General features: G+C 46.3%; 1 protein-coding gene across 2 annotated transcripts in view; it reads right to left on the bottom strand.

The window, feature by feature from the left end:
* Positions 1–20,895, bottom strand: part of LOC147703367 (uncharacterized) — a 115,215-nt gene that overhangs the window by 77,730 nt on the left and 16,590 nt on the right. For both annotated transcript variants that reach the window (XM_086931807.1, XM_086931806.1), the window contains exons 6-8: positions 17,866–17,956; positions 13,555–13,653; positions 12,831–12,921 (exon numbers count right to left, since the gene is read on the bottom strand). In XM_086931807.1, the coding sequence (XP_086787933.1) occupies positions 12,831–12,921; positions 13,555–13,653; positions 17,866–17,956 (281 nt within the window). The remainder of the gene's footprint in view (positions 1–12,830; positions 12,922–13,554; positions 13,654–17,865; positions 17,957–20,895) is intronic.

The following is a 20,895-nucleotide window of genomic DNA, read 5'->3' as shown; positions in this document are numbered from 1 at the left end:
ACATCTTCTTCAGGACTGGGGTACACAAATCCCCACCTTACTCACGTTTTTCTATTTCAACTTTCAATTTAATTTAAAAAAAGTGAAATTTTACAAGTGCATGTGTATCAATGTACCTACAGAACAACCGCTACTGAGCTGACCAGAAAAGGAAAGGACAATTTTTTTTTTGTGGTGATCCATTCCTTAATACACCATGGGTTTAATTACCCGTGGATACAGTCAAAAAAAGCGGTTTCAAAAATGTGGTTGTATAGACACGTTTGTGTCATTCTACACATGTTAAACGTGCCTAAGGTGAAAAAAATCTTAATTTATTTATTTAATGCAAAAACCACATACCAGACAGACACACATGCAACATAAAATACACACTCAATTGTTTCATGGATTAAACCAGGTTGTAGTCAGCCCATGCGGTACTCGTGAAGTCCTAAACTTATTGTGAACAATAAGAAGATTTTAAACAGAAGCTCGCAAAAGGGCATAACATACTGTTTAGTGATTGGAGTTTGTTGCTCCATGAGTCCGTGATAACGTAGGGGTTACTCGTACTTCCTTGCTGCCTGCAAAGGAGAAAGTACCTATTGCTATTTACCATGCTACTTACATTTTGTCAGTGGTGATCAGTTCTTTCTAAGTCATTACTCACGAGTCTATAAGGAGATTCCCTCTTTGCTGCCCCTCACGCCGGCTCTGATGGATAATTTCGGTGTGGATGAGGAAGGGCTCTATATATACTCGCCTTACCCCACCCTTAATTGGTTTATTGGTAGAGTTTGTGGCCGGGAACTCCATATATGGTTTGCCGGTATTTCGTCTTCAATCAGGTTTGTTAGTAAAGATTGAAGTCGGGGAAACCCATATAAGGATCGCCGGTAATTGGAATCGTTCCAATCTCCTTTTCAGGTTGCTTATGCGCTGCGGGTAGTGACTCCGGGTTGCGCATGCGTTGTGGGCTTCTGGTGTTTATGGAGTTCTACCGCGCATGCTTTTCAGGTTGCTTATGCGCTGCGGGTAGTGACTCTGGGTTGCGCATGCGTTTTGGGCTTCTGGTGTTTATGGAGTTCTACCGCGCATGCTTTAGGACTTTATCGCTAATCGTGTCCTCATGTTATGATGCGGTTCGCATTGGTTTTCCGCTCAGTATGAGTTTTTAGTGTGACGACTGGTTGAAAATAAAGCCCATGTGTAGGGTAATATTTATACAGGGTCATTTGTTTTAAACTAGGGCAAAGGGGAGGAAAGAAAAATGATCTTTTCTGGGAGATTCAGTTTTACTTTCACCTTACGTATTACCAGTGTGTCTAGTTTCAGATTATTGTGAAATACAAGTGGTCACTAGGGCGAGGCTGAATTATTATTTTCAGGGTTGGCGGAGGTTCTTTGAATCAGGGTCTCAGTTGGCCCCAGGGGATGGCATCATTCAGACCAGAGAGATGTGTGCTCAAGCGAAAAACCCAGCGCTGCTCTTTTTCAAAGAGTCCACGTTCTGTGGGTAGTTGCTCGATTACAGTCCAATAGATGTCATTTACACAGCGTTCTTTTTCAAGGAAATGTGCAGCCATTTTCGTTGTGCTCTTCTTGCAGCTCTTCTTGCAGCGGATGTTGCTTTTATGCTCAGCGAGTCTTGTCTTTACTGCTCTGGTGGTCATGCCTATGTACTCCAAATGGCAGGGGCATACGATCATGTAAATGACATTCTTGCTGTTGCAATTTGTCATCTTACGTTGTTCCCATTTCGTATCATTGGCAAAGGTCAGTTGCTTACTTTTTTTGGTTAGGTGGCAACTAGCACAGTTGCCACAAGGAAAATGTCCCTGTATTCCTTGTATTGAGGGGTGGCGGTTTGCGGTGGTTTTAGGGCGTGTGTGCACTACGATGTCTTTTAAGTTTCTACCACGCCGATGTGAAAACATTGGTTTTTCAATTGTTATTGTTCCGCATGTCAGAATGTTCCAATGTTTATTCACAATTTTTGACACCTCGTTTCATTGGGGGCTGTATATGGTGACGCAGATTGGTCTCGTTTGTTTTGAGAGTGGTTCAGTTCTGTCTTCTAGGAGCGCATCTCTCTTATTGTTTCTGGCTCTTTTCATTGCGGTATTGATTATTTTGTCTGGGTAACGTCGGGCTTGTAGTTTGGTCTTTAGATCTTGGGCTTGGGCTTTGTAGTTGTCTACTTGAGTACAATTTCTCCTGAGTCGTAGAAACTGGCCATAAGGGAGGTTCATCCTTAGGTGGCGTGGGTGGAAACTGTCATATCTTAGTAGGCAGTTCCTTGCTGTTGGTTTGAAATGTGTGGTGGATTCTAATTTTCTTTCTCGATGGTAAATATTTAGATCCAGAAAAACTAGTGTTTCATTTGAAACAGAGTGTGTGAACTTGAGGAAGCGGTCTTGAGTGTTCAGCCACTCCATGAAGTGGATTACTGTTTCGTGGTTCCCCTGCCAGATCACGAAGATATCGTCAATATATCGCTTCCATGTTAGTATGTGATGTCTGTGGGGGTTGTTCGGGCTGAGGATTTTGTTGGATTCTAAATTGTGTACATAAAGTCCGGCTAGGCTCGGCGCAAATGTGCTCCCCATGCTAGTGCCGTGGCTTTGTAGATAGTTGGTTTGGTCAAATTCAAAGAAGTTCTTGGTTAATGCTAAACCTATGCACTCCATCACCACTCCTCTTGGGGTTTGGTATCTCCAGTTTGTACTGTACAGTACTTCTTCAATTATGGCCAGAGTTTCATCGTGAGGGAGGCTTGTATATAAACTCTTGACGTCCAGACTGAGTAGAAGTTGGTTCTCAGGGTCGAAGGAGAGGTCTTTTAGCATTTGTAGAACTGATTTGGTGTTCTTCAGATATGTATCTGTTGCTTGGATTAGGGGGCGCAGAAAGGCATCTGCGAATTTGGAAAGGGGTTCTAGGATTGACCCTATCCCCGAGACTATGGGTCTCCCTGGTGGATTGTCTAGATTTTTGTGGATTTTGGGGATGCAGTAGAAGTATGGGATTCGTGGGTTATCCTGGACCAGGAACTCAGACTCTTTTTTGGAGAGACAGTTGTGCGCCAGACCTTCCTCTACCATTCCTCCTATGGTTATTCTCAGGGATTCGGTCGGGTCTTCAGGCAATATCGTGTAGTTACGTCTGTCTGACAATAGTCTTTGACATTCTTGGTTGTACGCTGTAGTAGTTTGTATGACTGTAGCTGTATTGTATTAGCTACAGTTTTGTAGGTGGGGGTGAGTGATGCCACCTGAGGTGCTAGTCCCATGCAAGGGATGTGTGGCTATCATAAGGCATAGTACTGCTGATTCAGCGTGTACTGGCCGGGTGTCTGAGGTACTAAGGGGTGCCCACGAGGTCAAAGTCTCGTTATTGATAGGCATCCTGTCACTTGTTTAGGCTATTCCATGGAATATTGTCATTGAGGCCTTCAAGGTGAGTGGATAATCTGTAAATCCAGCGTTGTTCCTTCAGTAATAGATTTTTCTCATTGTCTGTCGGTTGGGCAGGAATTTGCTCAATTACTGTCCACCGTATGTCATTAGGTTTGTGCCCTGTTTGGAGGAAATTGTCCATGAGTTTGCTGTTATTTTTTTTACACCGGATAGTGCTTTGGTGTTCCGTGACATGCGTACTTACCCCTGTTTTATCAAACAAAAGGGTCTTGTAATGTAGTGTAAAGTAATGTAAAAGCATACTTGTAGAGCGCGACTACCACTCCAGGGAGCATCTTGGCGCTAAGTGCCCCAGCCAGATGGAGATAGGCCGGCTGACTAACGGAGTTCGGAGGGTCCTATACACTTCAAACTAAAGCTCTACAGGCAGTATCAGTAAGGGCGAAAATCCAGGTTTTCAATTCTTTCCTAAACTGGATTTCTGTGGGAAGTTGCCAAAGCAAGAGTGGCAGTTTATTCCATGCCTTGGGACCCAGGACAACAAGGGACTTTCCCCCTTTAGTAGCAAGCCTAAATTTAGGGGTCACCAGTAGGTTTTGATTAGCGGACCTAAGGCTCCGTGCTGGTAGATAACGTTTGAAGCCCCTTGACAGGTACTTTGGCCCTTGTGAGTGAAATGCTCTGAATGTGATGACCAGTATTTTGAAGAGGACACGTTTGTGGATTGGGAGCCAATGCAGGGCATTAAGTGCGGCTGAGGCAGACGACCTCCTAGGCCAGCCCAGGACCAAGCGGGCGGTTGCATGCTGGACCATCTGCAGCCTGTGGAGCACGGTTTTATTTGCTCCTGCATACAGGCTGTTGCAGTAGTCCAGTCTAGATGTTATAAGTGCAACCGCCACCGTTTTCCTTGCTGCCAGTGGGAGGAGGTCAAAGAATTTTCTCAGGCCTCTGATAATGTTGAAGCAAGTGCCAGCCACTGCCACTGCCTGTTGTTTAAACGACAGGGAGTCTTCAAATTTAATGCCCAGGTTCCGGGCAGAGGAGATGGTATTTGGAGGAGCTTCTGCGTCTTCGGGCCACCACTGTTTAGGTGAAAACAGATTTTGATGGCCAAACGGCAGAATTTCGGTTTTGCCCGAATTGCATTTTAGATGATTGCTCCTCATCCAATCAATCCAGTCTTCTATATAGACTAGGGACCGAAAAAGCCCAACTCCAGCTGATCATACCAAACAATTTCCGTGAACAAGTTAGGTTTTATGCTCACGCCCATCTGTTGACAGGGCATTCAGGGACAGAGAAAACCACTGACTCTATTAACCAACTATTCTTTCGGCCAGGTGTATATGCTCAGGTGAAACATTTTTGTCAAGAGTGCCACATCTGTCAAAAGCGAAATACCTACATACCCCCAAAAGTTCCACTAGTTCCCCTGCCTATCATCGGGAAGCCATTCGACCGCGTAGGGGTAGACATTGTGGGTCCCCTTCCCAAGTCAACAAGGGGATTTCAATATGTCATGGTTGTCGTAGACTACGCCACCCGCTACCCGGAGGCGTTCCCCTTAAGGGCTGCGACATCAGCAGCAATAGCTCAGCATCTGGTAGAACTTTTTCGCGAATGGGATTTCCAAGGGAACTAATAACTGACCAAGGCACATCATTTGTTTCCCGCATAATGAAACAAGTGTGTAAGCTCCTGCACATTAAACACCTTCGCACTTCGGTTTACCACCCCCAAACCGACGGGTTGGTGGAGCGTTATAATGGCCTCCTTAAAGTAACCCTAAAGAAGCTACGGAGAGGGGATGGGAAGCAATGGGACCAGTTGCTTTCCCTGGCTCTGTTTGTTCTACGCAGCCAGGTACAGAGCAGCCTGGGCTCCTCCCCGTTTGAGCTCCTTTTTGGTAGGAAACCCCGCACCCTTCTTGAAATCACTCGGGATAGGTGGGAAAGGGAGGGGGCTCAGGACGCACAAGAACTGCTTGATTATACCAATCAACTCAAAACAAGACTACATAAACTGAGGACTCTATCATATGAAACCCTGGAGAGGGCCCAGAACAAACAAAAGACCTTTTACGATAAAGGAAAGAAATGGAGAGAGTTGGCAGTAGGTGACTGGCACTCGTTTTACTACCTACTTCGACTCACAAACTCTGAAAGGAATGGCAGGGACCCTATCCCATCCAAAGAAAGATCGGAAGAACCACCTATGTGTTGAGGCTCTCCCCAACCCGAACCCAGATATATCATATCAATATCCTGAAGAAGTGGTTGGGGTGGTGGCCACGCGGTGGGCACCCTTACCCCGGTCCTTTATACTGTGGACCATACCGTTATAAACCCTGATCTCACCAAGACCATGAAAGAGGAAGTGGTAGCCATTCTTATGGAACATCATACAGTATTCTCGGATCCGCCAGGTAGAACCTCCCTAGCGGTCCATTCCATTCCCACCCCCGAAGGGGTAGTAGTAAAACAGAAGCCATATCGGGTGCCTGAAGCCCGCCGCCTCTTATTGAAAAGGGAGGTCGAGCAGATGTTAGAATCTGGGATCATCGTACCCTCTAAAAGCAACTGGTCCTCCCCAGTGGTCCTAGTTCCAAAACCTGAAGGGAGCACTAGGTTTTGTATAGACTTTCGTGCCGTCAATAGAGTCTCGAAACAAGATTGGTACCCTCTGCCTAGGGTGGACGAACTGATTGAACGCCTTGGTGAGGCTCAGTATATAACAACAATTGACCTCAACCAAGGGATTTTTGCAAGTCCCCCTTCACCCCTCAGATCAGGAGAAAACTGCTTTTTCAACACCCAATGGCCTTTTTCATTTTACTGTTCTTCCCTTCGGGCTGCACGGTGCTCCAGCGACCTTTCAGCGTCTCATGGACACCCTCCTAGCCCCACACCTCCAGTATGCTTCAGCCTATTTGGACGATATAATCGTCTTTCGCCCTACCAGGGATACCCACCTACACCACCTTGGGTGGGTCCAAGGAGCCTTACAAGACGCGGGCTTGCACATAAACTCAAAGAGGTCACAAATCGCATTTACACAAGTCAAATACTTGGGGTATATCTTGGGAGAAGGACATATATTTCCACAACACGAAAAGATAAGAGCAATCCAGTCCCAATCCTTCCCGGCCACTAGAAGGGATTTAAGGGCGTTCCTAGGGTTGGTTGGGTACTACCGCCGTTTTATTCCCCACTTTCTACGGTGTCTGCTTCCCTTACTGACCTACTCAAGAAAACGGCGACCTCCTCCCACCTGAAACATCCTTCCCCCAGGCTTGTTCTGCCTTCCAAACGCTCAAGAATACATTGACCTCCGCCCCAGTATTAACAACTCCAAATTTTGAGAAACCCTTCTTCCTACAGACAGATGCCTCGGGGGTAGGATTAGGTGCCGTTCTTGTCCCAACTAGATGAAGAGAACAGGGAAAGACCCATTCTGTACCAGAGTCGCAAATTGTACCCTAGCGAGAACTCATACCCCACAATCGAGAAAGAATGTCTCGCGGGCAAATGGAGCATTGACAAACTCCGTTATTATCTCGAAGGCCGTCACTTCACACTTTTTACGGACCACGCCCCATTGAATTGGCTACAGCAGAACAAGGATCGGAACGACCGCATACTGCGTTGGTTCCTATCACTTCAGCCATATGACTTTGAAGTCCGCCATAGGAAGGGGGCGGAACAGACAAACACTGACTTTCTTTCTCATTATCCCCTTTCCCCCGAGCGGGGAAAACTAGGGGGGAGGATTTGTCACAGGGTCACTGGATCCCACGAAACAGCCCCGAGAGTGACTGTCAATCTCCTTCACAGGACTGGAGCGGGCCCTTTAAAGAGGATCCGGACCTTGCAGAGGCGGTGTTTGCCCCAGTGACGACAGCCCTCGTCGGCCTATCAGGACCAACAACGTTACAGAAAAGGGAGGATACGTAAGGACCAAGCGCGAAAGCCGGGAGTGAAGATGGAGAGAGACGGAGAGCAAGCAGAGCGGATTGGAGAGTCAACAATCGACCGGAGGGATTGATGACCAGCAGAGAAGATCCAGAGGAACTATCGGGAGGAGAGCCAGAAGGCCAACGACAGAACTCTTTGCCCAGCCACGCTCAGGGAGAAGCCTGGCTAAACCAGGTACGGGGGAAACTCCGGGGCCTCTTGTTTACTAAGGGTGGGAACGGGTAACCGCTAGTGGGAGGTCAAAGGTGTTGCGGAATCTTCATTCTTGTTTCCTCTTGTTAAACACCTCACATGCTATGGTACGAGGATTCCTGCCTCTCACGAGTTTTCCGTTGTTTACACTGGTGGTGGCTGATTCACAAAGCAATACCCGCACTCCCTTCCCCATATCGTATGTCAGTATTCAGAACGATGGCCTAAATACTCCGTATTGTCTTTTTCTTTCTGGGGTACGTCTGGTGACGAGAGACGAGGAACCAGGAGATCCGAGGGAGACGAAGGACGGCAGGAACCACTCAGCCTAGCTCCTCGACAACTGCGGACTCCGTTTCTAATCACGCCATCCCACTTTGTACCCACAAATAAAACTACCTTATGTACTGTCATTGTGCTTGTCGGCTCCTTCCCTCCATGCTAGCCCAATCGGGTTACACAGTCACAGCCTGGATGAGGAACAGCTGCCTCAAGCTCAACTCAGAGAAGACAGAAGTCCTCATCATGGGCTCCACTCCCTCTGCCTGGGATGGACAACTCTTGGTGGCCCAGAGCACTTGGAAGTCCCCCACACTGACAAACCATGTGTGGAACCTCTGCATCATCCTAGACTCTACTCACCATGAACCGCCAGATCGAAGCCGTCTCATCATCCATCTTCCACACGCTACCCCTGCTCTGAAAGTTCTTCAAATAGATGCCCACTGAGTTCAGAAAGACGATCACCCACGCATTAATCAGCAGCAGAATCGACTACAGCAATGCACTCTAAGCTGGCATCACCCAGAAACTCCTGAAGAAACTGCAGAACCCCCTGTGGTCCCCTTGGAGGATGAACCGTTGTCTTCTTGAAACCCATTCACCTCTTCGATAAGTGTCCCTGCTATCTATGATACCCAAATGTATTTGCCATATGAATCGCTATCATGTAAGTGTATGCTGTTATGCCGAATGTCAATGTTATGTTTTATAAAAAGATATTAATTAAAAAAAAGAAAAGAAACTGCAGAACATCCAAAACGCATCTGCAAGACTCATCCTTAACATCCCCCACAACAGCCACATCTCCAGCTACCTAAGAGACCTCCACTGGCTTCCAGTCAACAAAAGACTCACCTTCAAGCTCCTGGCACACACCTACGAAGCCCTACATGACGTGGATCGGTATACCTCTATCACTGGCTCCCATTCCATGCACCCAACAGAGACCTCCGCCCAACTGGCGCTGGCTACCATCCCCCGTATCACAAGACCATGGCTGGAGGATGATCCTTCTCCTACCTCACAGCAAAGACCTGGAACACCCTGCCCTTCCACCTCCGGCAATCTTTGTCACTGCCTCAATTCAGGAAGGACCCCAAGACCTGGCTCTTCAACAGAACCACAGTTCTCCTGACAGACTTTGCAGCTCTCCCTCCCCCCAGCACCTTGAGACCCTTATGGGTGAGTAGTCACGCTATACAAGCCACTGATTAATTGATTGAGTCCCGAAAGACAGATTGGGCCTGCTTTTATGTCAAAGTCAAGTCCATCCCTTTCATTCCTCTCCTCTCTCATCATGATGCTGAGGTAGATTGAAGCAACAATCCGAGGATCTTCCAAATGGCCCTTCCAGGGCTGGAAAAACTGATTCTTATGCTATTGAACAACTCCCTGGAAATCGGCCACTTGCCTGTTAATCTAAAAGAGTCTAGGGTTACCCCCCTGCTAAAGAAGCCAGGTGCGGATGTTTCTACTCTTAAGAATTACAGACCTATCTCCCAACTCCCCTTGGCGAAAGTGATGAAACAACATGTCCTGAGGACACTTTCGACTTATTTGGAGGACCATCGGCTACTCCACACATGACAGGCGGGTTTCAGAGCCCATCATAGCATTGAGCTAGTGATGTTGTCTGTTCATGATGAGCTCAGAATTTTGGCTGACATCAAAAAACCGAGTGCCCCGATTTTATTAGATCTATCAGCGGCATTTGACACGGTCAGCCATAAAAAACAGTTGTCCCCTCTTTCTGACCTGGGCATCAGCGGGCTAGCACATAAATGGCTAGAATAATTTTTATCAGGCCGGACTCAAAGGGTTCAGTTGGGTGAGCATGCTTTGGCTAAGGGCAGTCTTACTTGCGGCGTACCCCAGGGCTCTGCATTGTCCCCGCTCCCTTTTAATATCTACTTGCAACCCCTGGTGGAGACTCTGGCTCATATGGATTACCGGTTCTTCAATTACGGAGATGATACCCAACTCCTCATCCAGATTAATAACTCTAGTTTGGCCCAGGAATCGGTACAAAAGCTACTCAGAGTCACAGTGAATTGGATGACGGCCAATTCTCTGAAAATAAATACTGATAAGACTGAAGTGCTCGTCATTCCTACAAAAAGCAGCCCTTGGTGGGACCTTTTTTGGCCACTGGAGCTGGGCACTGCCCCCATACCAGTCCCGGTCGTAAAAAGCCTGGGTATAAAAATTGACTCAGAGTTGTCCATGTCCAGCCAAGTCACCACGGTGGTGGGAACCTGTATAGGGGTGATGAGGCACCTGCGGAAACTTGCCCCTCTTCTATCAACGGCCTCACTACAGGCGATTGTATCTGCCACTGTCATTTCTAGGCTGGATTATGGGAACGCCCTCTATATTGGCCTCCCCAGAAACTCATTAAGAGACTGCAAGTGGTGCAGAATGATGCAGCCAGGCTCATTTTCAGACTTCCCAGAAGGTCCTGCGTTTCTCCTCTTTTACAGAAAATTGCTTTTTCTCCCCATCAAACAGAGAGCTCAATTCAAAGGCCTCTGTATTCCCCACAAAGCAATCTACGGCCAAGCCCCAGTGTATATAAAAGAACGCCTGGAGAACTATGTTCCCGGACGGACACTGCGATCATCTGAGGCCTGCCGCCTAGTCCTTCCCCGATACACCACCAAGTCCAAAGGGGGCAGAGCGTTTTCTGTTATGCTCCCACAAATTTGGAACAATGTACCTGAGTACCTCCGTATGGAACCGGTCCTCCTTTCTTTCAGGAAACTACTTAAAACGCTCTTATTCAAGGAGACGTTAGCCACAGTATAATCCGCTGCCTTGTGTTACCAGTTGACATCTATGATTTTGGTCATTTTTTCCTCTAAAAGCGCTTAGAGGCCTGAAGGTGATCTGCGCTATATATAATACATTTAACATAACATTTAACATAACAATGTTTGTGCGGAGCAGCAGAAGTCTCTGTGAGGTGTCATCTTCAATATCACATCCAGTCTACAAGTAAGAAGAAACAGCTCCTAAGCCCTCCATTACCAGCAAACCGGCATCACTTGTCTAAAACTATTGACACTCATTGATGTTCAACGCCATAATATCGACTTCCTGCAACTCCAGGAGACGTGTGTGTGCCGTCTCTAGCCACAATATCTGGTGAAGTACTGTGAAGGACTCTCTTCTTTCCTTCTTTGTCACCCACGGATTACTTCGCCCGATTTAACAATACCATAGTGACAACCATTTTATTCCCTGGAAAACATTTTTTTTAGGGAAGTGGTGTCGCGAGCTTCCTCTTGTAAGCAAATAGGAAGTGAGTGAGTGGGACACCTTTAGCTATGAAGGTGGGTCCAAAAATCCCACATTTTGTCCCAAGGCTGGAATTTTAACCTGTAGGCCCCCTTAGATTTCAATCTAGATACATTTTGGAGACGAGCAGAACCAGGCCTAAACCTGTGGGATCTCAACAGAGTTGTTTTCCACAGTAATTGGGTCTGTCTAAATAAGTTGCAACCAACCTGCTACAAGCTCAACCTAAGGGAGTGTGCAAGAGGAATAATCTAGAGAGGCCATGTAGCCAATGATGCCCCAAGAGGTTTTGTAACCTAATCCGACACCATCAAACCAACAGACATTCCATAACCCTTATTGTTGGTTGTTGTTGATGACGTAAGATTGGGTAAGAAGCCAAGTTTTTACTTTTCACTGCATGGCCCCTTATGCACTTATTATGTGAATCCTACCAGAGTACCTCAGCTAAGATAACGTATGTAAATATAGATGTGCTGCCTCCTGTGTACTGTTGTTGAAACTGCTTGCTCCTGTCTGGAATACATAAACACAGTAAGTGTGGGCCTGCACATGTGTGTTACCTGGTGAAGGGATGGAGGGCAGGGCAGGGCACCAGAACGAAGGGCTCTTTCCTGTGAAGACAGATTGCTGGTAGCTGCTTGGTGTGATTGCTGGTAGCTGCTTGGTGTGATTGCTGGTAGCTGCATGGTGTGATTGCTGGTAGCTGCTTGATGTGATTGCTGGTAGCTGCTTGGTACGAATGCTGGTAGCTGCTTGGTACTATTGCTGGTAGTTGCTTGGTGTGATTGCTGGTAGCTGCTTGGTGTGATTGCTTGTAGCTGCTTGGTACGATTGCTGGTAGCTGCTTGGTGTGACTGCTGGTAGCTGCTTGGTATGATTGCTGGTAGCTGCTTGGTGTGATTGCTGGTAGCTGCTTGGTGTGATTGCTGGTAGCTGCATGGTGTGATTGCTGGTAGCTCCTTGGTGTGATTGCTGGTAGCTGCTTGGTACGATTGCTGGTAGCTGCTTGGTGTGAATGCTGGTAGCTACTTGGTGTGATTGCTTGTAGTTGCTTGGTACGATTGCTGGTAGCTGCTTGGTGTGACTGCTGGTAGCTGCTTGGTACGATTGCTGGTAGCTGCTTAGTGTGATTGCTGGTAGTTGCTTGGTGTGATTGCCGGTAGCTGCTTGGTGTGATTGCTGGTAGCTGCTTGGTGTGATTGCTGGTAGCTGCTTGGTGTGATTGCTCTTAGCTGCTTGGTACGATTGCTCGTAGCTGCTTGGTGTGATTGCTGGTAGCTGCTTGGTGTGATTGCTGGTAGCTGCTTGGTGTGATTGCTGGTAGCTGCTTGGTGTGTAGGTGCGAGAAGCCCGATCTGAAAGGTGGACTGGGGGTAGTTCTTGTGTGTGAGAGCACATGCATGCATGCATGTTTGACGGGATGCCACCTGCCTGGTTTTCACCTGAACACTTTGTGTCTTTTCTGATCATTCTAGATCATGAGCAGGACCTGTCCACTCTGGACATATGCTGCTCACATGTTTGGATTATTTTTTTGTTTCTGAAAGAGAGCCCCACCCCTTTGGGACTTAAGGCTTTTTCAGGTCTACAGAAGTCTTAACAAAGCCTTACTCTGCTCTGGCTTGAAAATAAAGGGGGCTACTGCACTCATATATATAAGACCCTATAGTGTTCTCACCTGTATAGGAAGGTGGATAAGTGGATTCGTTCCCATTTCTGCACCATCCCGTTGCTGTGTCCGCTAAACAGAAGGAAGGGTATCTTTGCAGCTGTAGAGAGAGCAGCAAAACATGTCTTAAGTTTTCCCAAAGCACCTAGTGTAATTCATACAGCACACCTGACCGCACCCATGCAGGGCCAGCCTTAGCGCTGGTGGCGCCCAGTACAACAATCTTTTAACCCCCCCCCCCTAAATTACCTCTGCCTCGGATTCCCTCACTACCACCCGGAAAAAGTGCCCCTCAACTCTCTATAGCCTCTCTCACATATATTCACTTGTTTGAAAGCACTGGTAAAGGTTGGCTTTACTAATCCACTCAGCTATCCAAATAAAATACAGATCTGTTCTTTGCAGCAGGCCTATTAAGCCTCTGTGCTACTCTATACTTCCAGTTGACAAAACTCATTAGCTCTTTCTAGCAGAAACAATAATCACAAGAGTTGCCTTGATATTCCTATTGCTGCTAGAAAGCTGGACACACAAGGAACTTTGCAGCAGGTGTTTTTAAATCGTAAGGTAATGCTGAACACAGCGCACCCCTCCAGGTGAGTGCCATGTGCGGCTGCAGCAGTTGCACTGTCCTAATCCGGCCCAGCACCCAAGCCAATCTCAACGCAATCCCCCGAAGCACAAAAGGAAATTCTCTCAGCACCCACTATAATCCCATGCTATGGTCACTTACTGTATGAAAGACACTCAATCGGGTGGGTTCCTTTTAGGATGGTGACGCAGCCCATGGAGGTATATTTCCAGATTAACACTTGGTGTTGTCTGTTAATGCCTGAAAGGTCAAAGGGAAATGTTTTAATTCAGTCCTGTACCTTTCATGGCACAGAAGAAGCCTAGTCCAGACTCCACACTTCAATGTAGCACACCTATGCAAGATCTCACAGCTCTCCCTGCATCTCTCTGTAACACACTTTCCAGGGTTTCTTCAAGGTATTTTTCGTGTAACACTGGGACAAAGCTCTTCTTGTGAACTCTCACTGTCAGAGAACATGATCAAACTCTCCTTTCCAGGGTGAGAATACCAAAGCACGGATGTGGCCGTTCACACAATGCGCAACCAACCATGACATACTGGGTACAGTCGCGGCCAGCATGACTCGGGCGTGGGGGAGTCGTGCGGGTTCAAAAGGGGAGGGAGGAGGCAAGACGGGTTTAATAAAAATGTTTTAAAAAAGTACCTTCCCGGGTCCCGTGCCACCTCAGCTCATAGATGGCCTGGTCCCGCGTTTTCCTGTTGCTCTCCTGAACGGGAAGCAGCCACAGGCAGCCTCTCTCCTCTCACCTAAGCCAATGACGACGCTGCAATGGCAACATTGTGATTGGTGAGGACGGCGCCCACCCGGGCGCCTATGGGGAGGCCATTTTTTTTATCTAGGCGGCATTCAGCCTACATAAAGAAAGGGGAGCGTGCGCATGACTGGTTTGGTCGGCCCCAGATGGCCGACCAAACAGTCAGGGCCCACAGCATTGGGCAGGCCACTTCTCCCCTGCTTTCGAGCAGACCCACTAACCCTTTGTCCCTAACCAGGCACTTCTGCTTTCTCGCAGTGCGAAAAGCAGAAACATAAAATGGTAATTTTAGCAATTTATGTTTCTGCTTCTCGCACTGCGAGAAAGCAGTTGGACGATGCTCCTCCACCCTAATGGAGGTGCCGCCCCTGACTGGGTACAATTTTGCCTATTCTCAAATATTTATATTGATTAATGCTTTGCTAACCATAACCATTATAGAAAACTCCTGCTATAATGAATTTAAAGAAAACTGGAAATTGGCCAAAGACACTGCCTGTGCGTGATTGGATGAAATGAAGAAAATATGTATAGACGGGGTCTGTGACACCAATGTCTTTAAGCCGCATTAGCAGGATGTCATGAGAAACTGCGTCAAAGGGAGCAGCCAAATCAAGCAAAATCAAACCAGTAGCCCCACTGGCATTTAAAATCACCCAAATATCATTGAAGGCTTACACAAGGACCGTTTCAGTGCAGACTTTTTTTTTCAGGAAGCCAGATCGCAAAGGATGTAAGAAAAAGTGGTCTTCTAAGTAAGAGGACAGTTGTAGATTGACTAAATATTATACAAGTGCATTTAGCATCAAAAGGGAGTAGGGAAATTGATCGACAATTCAATGCAATGGAGGGTCTGCCTTAGGTTTTTTGGGAGTGGGATTATCAGGACTGATTTCCAGGTGGTAGGAACAATCCCTGAGGATAGCAGAGTTTTATAGAACTGTAATTATAATTGTGTTCACTTTTTGTTAGGTGTCGCTCCTTACAAGGATCTAGAGGCAAGCCTGAAGAAGTTTGCGCGCCATCTGGTCAAAAATAGCTAAACTGACGGCACTACAGTTGGGAGGCCAGACTATGCTGGAGAGAGTAAACTTCTCTGGTGAGATTATGAAACAATTTTTTTAATAAAGTTGCCATCTGTTTTATAAGGAGAGAAATTCTCAAGGTTATAATTCTCTCGACATTTGCCACACTGTTTAGCAGAGTCTAAGAAGGGCCTGTTTACGACTTTGGCGGTCCTACAGTGGACGGTGCAACGTGCTGTAGGACCGCCAAAGCTGTGGTGCGACCGTCCGCTATATTAGGAGTTAAATCCTTGTCTGGGAGGCGGTCCTGCAGCGGTCTGACTACAACAGTCTGCTAGGCTCATAGAAGAGCCTATCATGCAGACCACTGCACTCAGAGCGCCGACTGTACCTGCCTGAACGGTGTGGCATACATGCCACACCGTGCAGGATGGGGGGCAAATCCAGGGGGGCACTACCTGTGCCCCCCGCATGCACCCTCAGGACAAAATCCGGCCTTTGTGCCCATTCCGTCACCCTTTTCATGATGGGTTCACCACAATGAGAGGGTGGCAGCTCGGAATATGCTCGGAGGTGCCGGCTGTGGCACTGCCAGCATATTCCTGCCGGTAACAGACCACCGGCCCAGGGGGATCCTTGATCAGGGCAGTGCGGGCAGTCTTGTGGCAGTCCAACCGCCGCAGCCATAATACTACTGGCGGTCCCACAGGGTGGTGGAGGTCGGGCTGCCACCACAGGTTCGGGCCTAAGTCTTCAGTACACCAATGGGCTAATAGGATTAGACAACATTGCATGGACAAACCATCACGAATCGGGTGATCAAGTGAACAGTCATTAAAAAGTTTGGTGTTGTTTGATGGAGCATCCAGAAATAATGTGGGACTAGATTCCTCAAGAGTTTAGGACCAGTCATTGCAATTTAGTTTTGACTAATAATGTTGCAACGTGTCTGGGTGAGCGCAGACTGAATTTTATGCAAGGGGTGAATACAAAGTATATACCAGGCCAGCTGTTCTGAATATAAAATCTTAACTGAACAGGAAGAATGTAGATCAATGATGTGGCCCACACGGCATGGAGGTTCAGTCAGTAATCTTTTCATATTTAGCGCCTGGCAGATATTTAGTAATGTTTGTGACTCAGCATAGTTACAATTGTCAGTGGGAAGGTTAAAGTCAGCCAGCACAAATAAGACATTATTAAGAAAACAGGCAGACAGCATGTCAGAAAAAGAGACACAACATTGGTAACAGTGCGAGGGGGCTTATAGATCACTACATTTAAAAGCGGTTGACAGATTTACATTTATTGCCAGGGATAACAACTCCGCCGGCTGAGGCATGACCATAGAATAAATCAACACATTATAATGTGATCTATAAATACAAACAACACCTCTGCCAATTTGATTGGCAGGATAGAAAGGGCTTAATCAAAAAGTCAGAGGCGAGGGCAATTCAGGAGCCTACTTTGAGCCTGCCTTCAGATTAAATGAGCACTGGTAAAACCAATGTATCAAAATACGACTGCATTCTTTTTAAGACTCAATGAAGACATCCCATTCCACCTTGGCTTCTTCTTTCTCTATTGGGGCAATATGTCCAAACAGCCTTCTACACCCGGGCCCTTATACACTAATGCTTGTTTCCTTGTAGGAACAAAACCTGTCTCATCAATGGCTTCAAAGCGTTGTTCGAAGTATATGATCCACTGAGACCAACTTTCACTCGGCCTGCCTTGTACATTATGGCAAGTAGACAGCATCATCATTGCATTCACCTTGACACCACCATGAAGCCCTCCTCACTTGAACATTGTGCTTGTGCTTGAACATTGCATAGCAGAGCTGTGAGCACAGGAAGGCAAAGGCTGAATTTAACAAAGGGACAGCTTACTGTGCTCCTCAATTGTTAGCACCTTTCTAAGATGTACTTTAAATGTTATTCAGGAGTTTGTAGGTTGATATAAAAAAACTGAAGAAAATCTGTATATTTTCTTAATTTATTTGGCTAAATCACCAATCACTTCAATCTGCTGATGGGGCTCCCTCTTGGGCTGAAAGCAGGACTTGGTTGCCTGGTACACCTCACCTTTGTTCAGTCCAAGCCAAGTGCACCCCTTTGGTAGACAAGAGAGCAGATGGTGATGCTATAGTTAATGTGTCTGACGACGCATGAGCCCAATTTAAGCCCATCTCCCATGGCTCACAGTCATGAGTGAGGACCAGAAGAACCAGATAAAGGTAGCCCGCACCCTACCAAACAAGGTAAACGCTGTGGTCGCGAGTTTCACCAGCCTCCATAAGAGGAGAGATTTCCCGGATCACCTGGATCTCGTCATCGTCTCAAAAAAGACAAGTAGAGAAACTCAACAAGGATGGGAGTGAACATGTTTCATTTTCATAGGATCACAGAAAGAGGACAACTCCAACTGTCAAAAAATTGTAACACTCAACATTCTAAATATTCCACTGACAGTGCATGAAGACAACAGGCGGACACAGAGACACGGGTGGAGGGTACCAGGGGAAGGTGAGAGACAAGAGGATGACACAAGCAGCATCATAGCATGGCACACCACAGGGTGAGATGTGATTGGCAGTAGGAGTCTGTACCTACGCTGGTCCAGAGTCACACCTGGAGGCCTCCTACGGGCGCAGTTGTACTCACCAACCACATGAGTGGCTTCCGGCGGGCAGAGGAGCCTCTGCAGGGCCAGGCCTTCCTCAGCATCCTGAAAGGTGTCCATGAAGTCTGATACCTGGGGGTGGAGAGGAGGAACTAGCAAGTCATGAAGGCAGAGAAAGAGGATCCAACAAATGAGCAACAACGGTGTATGAAAAGAACAGAGGATTTGTGATCTGTCTGCAGAGACACCGATGATGGACTATGAGCATTTGATGACAGGAATTAAATGTCATTTCATAAAGCATAAATCTGAACCCTGAGCTAAAATCACTCCACAGTGTCTGCACATCCTTAGCTACCTCTTTAGCAGTAGACAACCTGGGTCCTAGCTGTGCCCTGCCATGTCTGGCCTAGGCAGGCGCTAGGACTTTGGATTTTCTCTTTCAGAATGCCAACAACTCCGCTTTATCTCTTCGCACTTTTGTCTAGTCTTTCTCTCTCTTCTTCCTGCTCCATCCTTTATCTCTCTTGCTCTGGGACAGAATCTGATGCTGGCAAGTAGAGTTCTGTCCTCAGATAATAGTTCTAGTACCTATTGGTTGCAAACCACCAGCACAAATTAAGCACTTTTTGAGAATGAGAGGCTGGCAGGGACATGAGCTCTATAAAGCTCCACGATGTTGTATTGTAGCATGACTTTGGTTAACATTAGAGTGGAACAGGTTTGTTTGGCATTGGATTTCCTATATCATTGTGGTGCATTCGTATGAGGCACAGGATGACAGGATCTTGGATTCCCTGTGTCAGGTCAGTATGGTTCATGCTACATGCCAGGCAGGCATAGTGGCCTTGTTTCCTGATTTCCGTGTATCACCAAGGAACCATGCAGATTTATTTAGGCAGAGAATGTTTCTCCAGCCCCAGGGAAGGTGGACAGTACTTTCAGGTATTGCCTGCAGAGCTAAAGATATTAGGACATAGATAAATAAATCAAATGAAGTTAAGAGATAGGTAGAGAAAGGAGTTGCTGAACAGGTAATAATGTCCAAGGTTTATTTGAACTGGTAATTGTCTTCTGTATTCATTTTTTCTCTCCTAGGCCTGGATCACTTTAGGTTGCGATTAAATTAAATTATCTGATTTATAATACATGGAAGCCTGCAATCCCTGTATAAAAGCCAGTTTCTAATTTCCTTATTACATGTGTACAGTGACATCTCTAATAAATAAATGAAATATAGAAATAACGTTGTTTCTTAAGAGCAGTAAGTTATAACTGCTGAGTAGTGATATCATAATGCCTGCCAGAACCAGCAGTCAGGATGAAAAGCAGTTCATGAAGCATAAATACAGGCACAGTTTAAGCAGGAAAAAGAGAACAATACTTTTTATTTTTCTGATCTGTTTTGTAATGTGAACCACATTAGCAGAAAGTAGATATTTATTGAAATAATAAATATATTTTTTGCACTCCATAGATAATTTCATGAAAGATGGAATCAATCTGCTTTTTCTGTATATTCTGAGCTAGAGTGTTTTTTTTTTTAAATCTGACTTGCATTAAATTGATTCTACCACGTTTTTTGCAACAAATTATAAACTGCTGTTTGGTGTGTTTGATTTCATACTACGTTTTTGCAAAAAATTACTAACTGCTGTTTGGTGTGTTTGATTTCATACTGCAGATTCTACTTTTTCTCATCATGTCTGCAAATCTGCAATCTTTTTCAAAGCACAATGCAATGGATTTAAAAGGTCTTAGAGGCGATGAGTTCGCATGTAGCATAAAAATAACATACCCTCTTACAAATTGTAAAAATATATTGTTATTGTAAGTCATCTCAGAGTTCCATAACCTATATAGGAACATAGTATTCAAACTCATTCCTCTATAGGGTCACGGAACTCCTTGATTACTTGCAATATTCTTATACCATACAAAAGGGGGTACTTTATCCCATATATGACAATTTCAGTCTATCGTGTGGATTTGGCAAAATGGGAGCATAAACCCACTTGACATGGATTCAGAAAGATAGATTGAGGTACCCACTGGCATAGCCCTTCTTGTGAGCTAGATTTGGTCTGTCAGCCTCCCTCATGACATTGTCTAAACACTAGGGGGCCTATTAGGATGGCAGGCGGACTTATGTCTGCCCGCCACCCTAGCGGTGCTGGGACCGGCTGCCAATGGTGCAGCGGTCCCGCACCGGCAATTAGGATGCCACTGTCACGGTGGCATCCTGCATACTTTGCATTGTGGTGGGTGGTGCTGGAAGCAGCACCCGCCACAATGCAATATATGCATGTCTTGCATTTGCATGCACAACATGGCAGCACCGTGCCGTGCCTGCCACCTTGTGCATGCAAATGCAGGGGGGTACCATAGGTACCCCTCATGGACACCCCCCACCCCCGAACACCCTGGGGGCCCGCAACGGGCGGATTGCCTACCCGGGAAAAAACGGCGAATGGTCTCCCCGTCCGCCGGGGTGCCCCGCCATCTTAATGTGGCGGGGGGGGGGGGAGAAGTCATGCGGGCAGTGACTTTTGGCAGGTGGATCGCCACCGCCATACGGGCGGTGGCAATCTGCCTGCTATACTAATCACCCCCTATGTCACTAAAACAGTAATAGAACGTTTGAAATAAGTAGTGCACATAGAATCAATAATTTCTAAAGGATTTAGGGGAAATAAAGGTAAATGCATGGATATTCCCACTTCCCAAGTATCTAGCATACAAAACTTTCAAGGATTATTGGGCACTTGAAAGATAACATTGCAATTGTTTATTCAAAATTCATTGTAGTAACCCAAAATTCAAAGCACCAAAACTCTTTTTGAAATTAGTCAGGCAAAGAAAAGCACGAATCGGTTCTACCTATAATAATTTAAATCAGCCAACTTTGCTTCATGTAAGTGTCATTTCTCGCTTACATTGCCTTCAATAAGCATCTCACACCTTATGTGTTAGATTGGAGGTCACCGTAAATGATTTTGTTAAGAATATTGATGATTTGAACTTTGCATTACCTCTGAGAATTATGAATAAACTGTTTCACCAGTGTTTTT

This window comes from Lissotriton vulgaris, chromosome 7, assembly GCF_964263255.1.
Source record: "Lissotriton vulgaris chromosome 7, aLisVul1.2, whole genome shotgun sequence".
NCBI lineage: Eukaryota > Metazoa > Chordata > Amphibia > Caudata > Salamandridae > Lissotriton > Lissotriton vulgaris.
The sequence above is the reverse complement of the archived record's forward strand: the minus strand, read 5'-3'. Positions and strand labels throughout refer to the sequence as shown.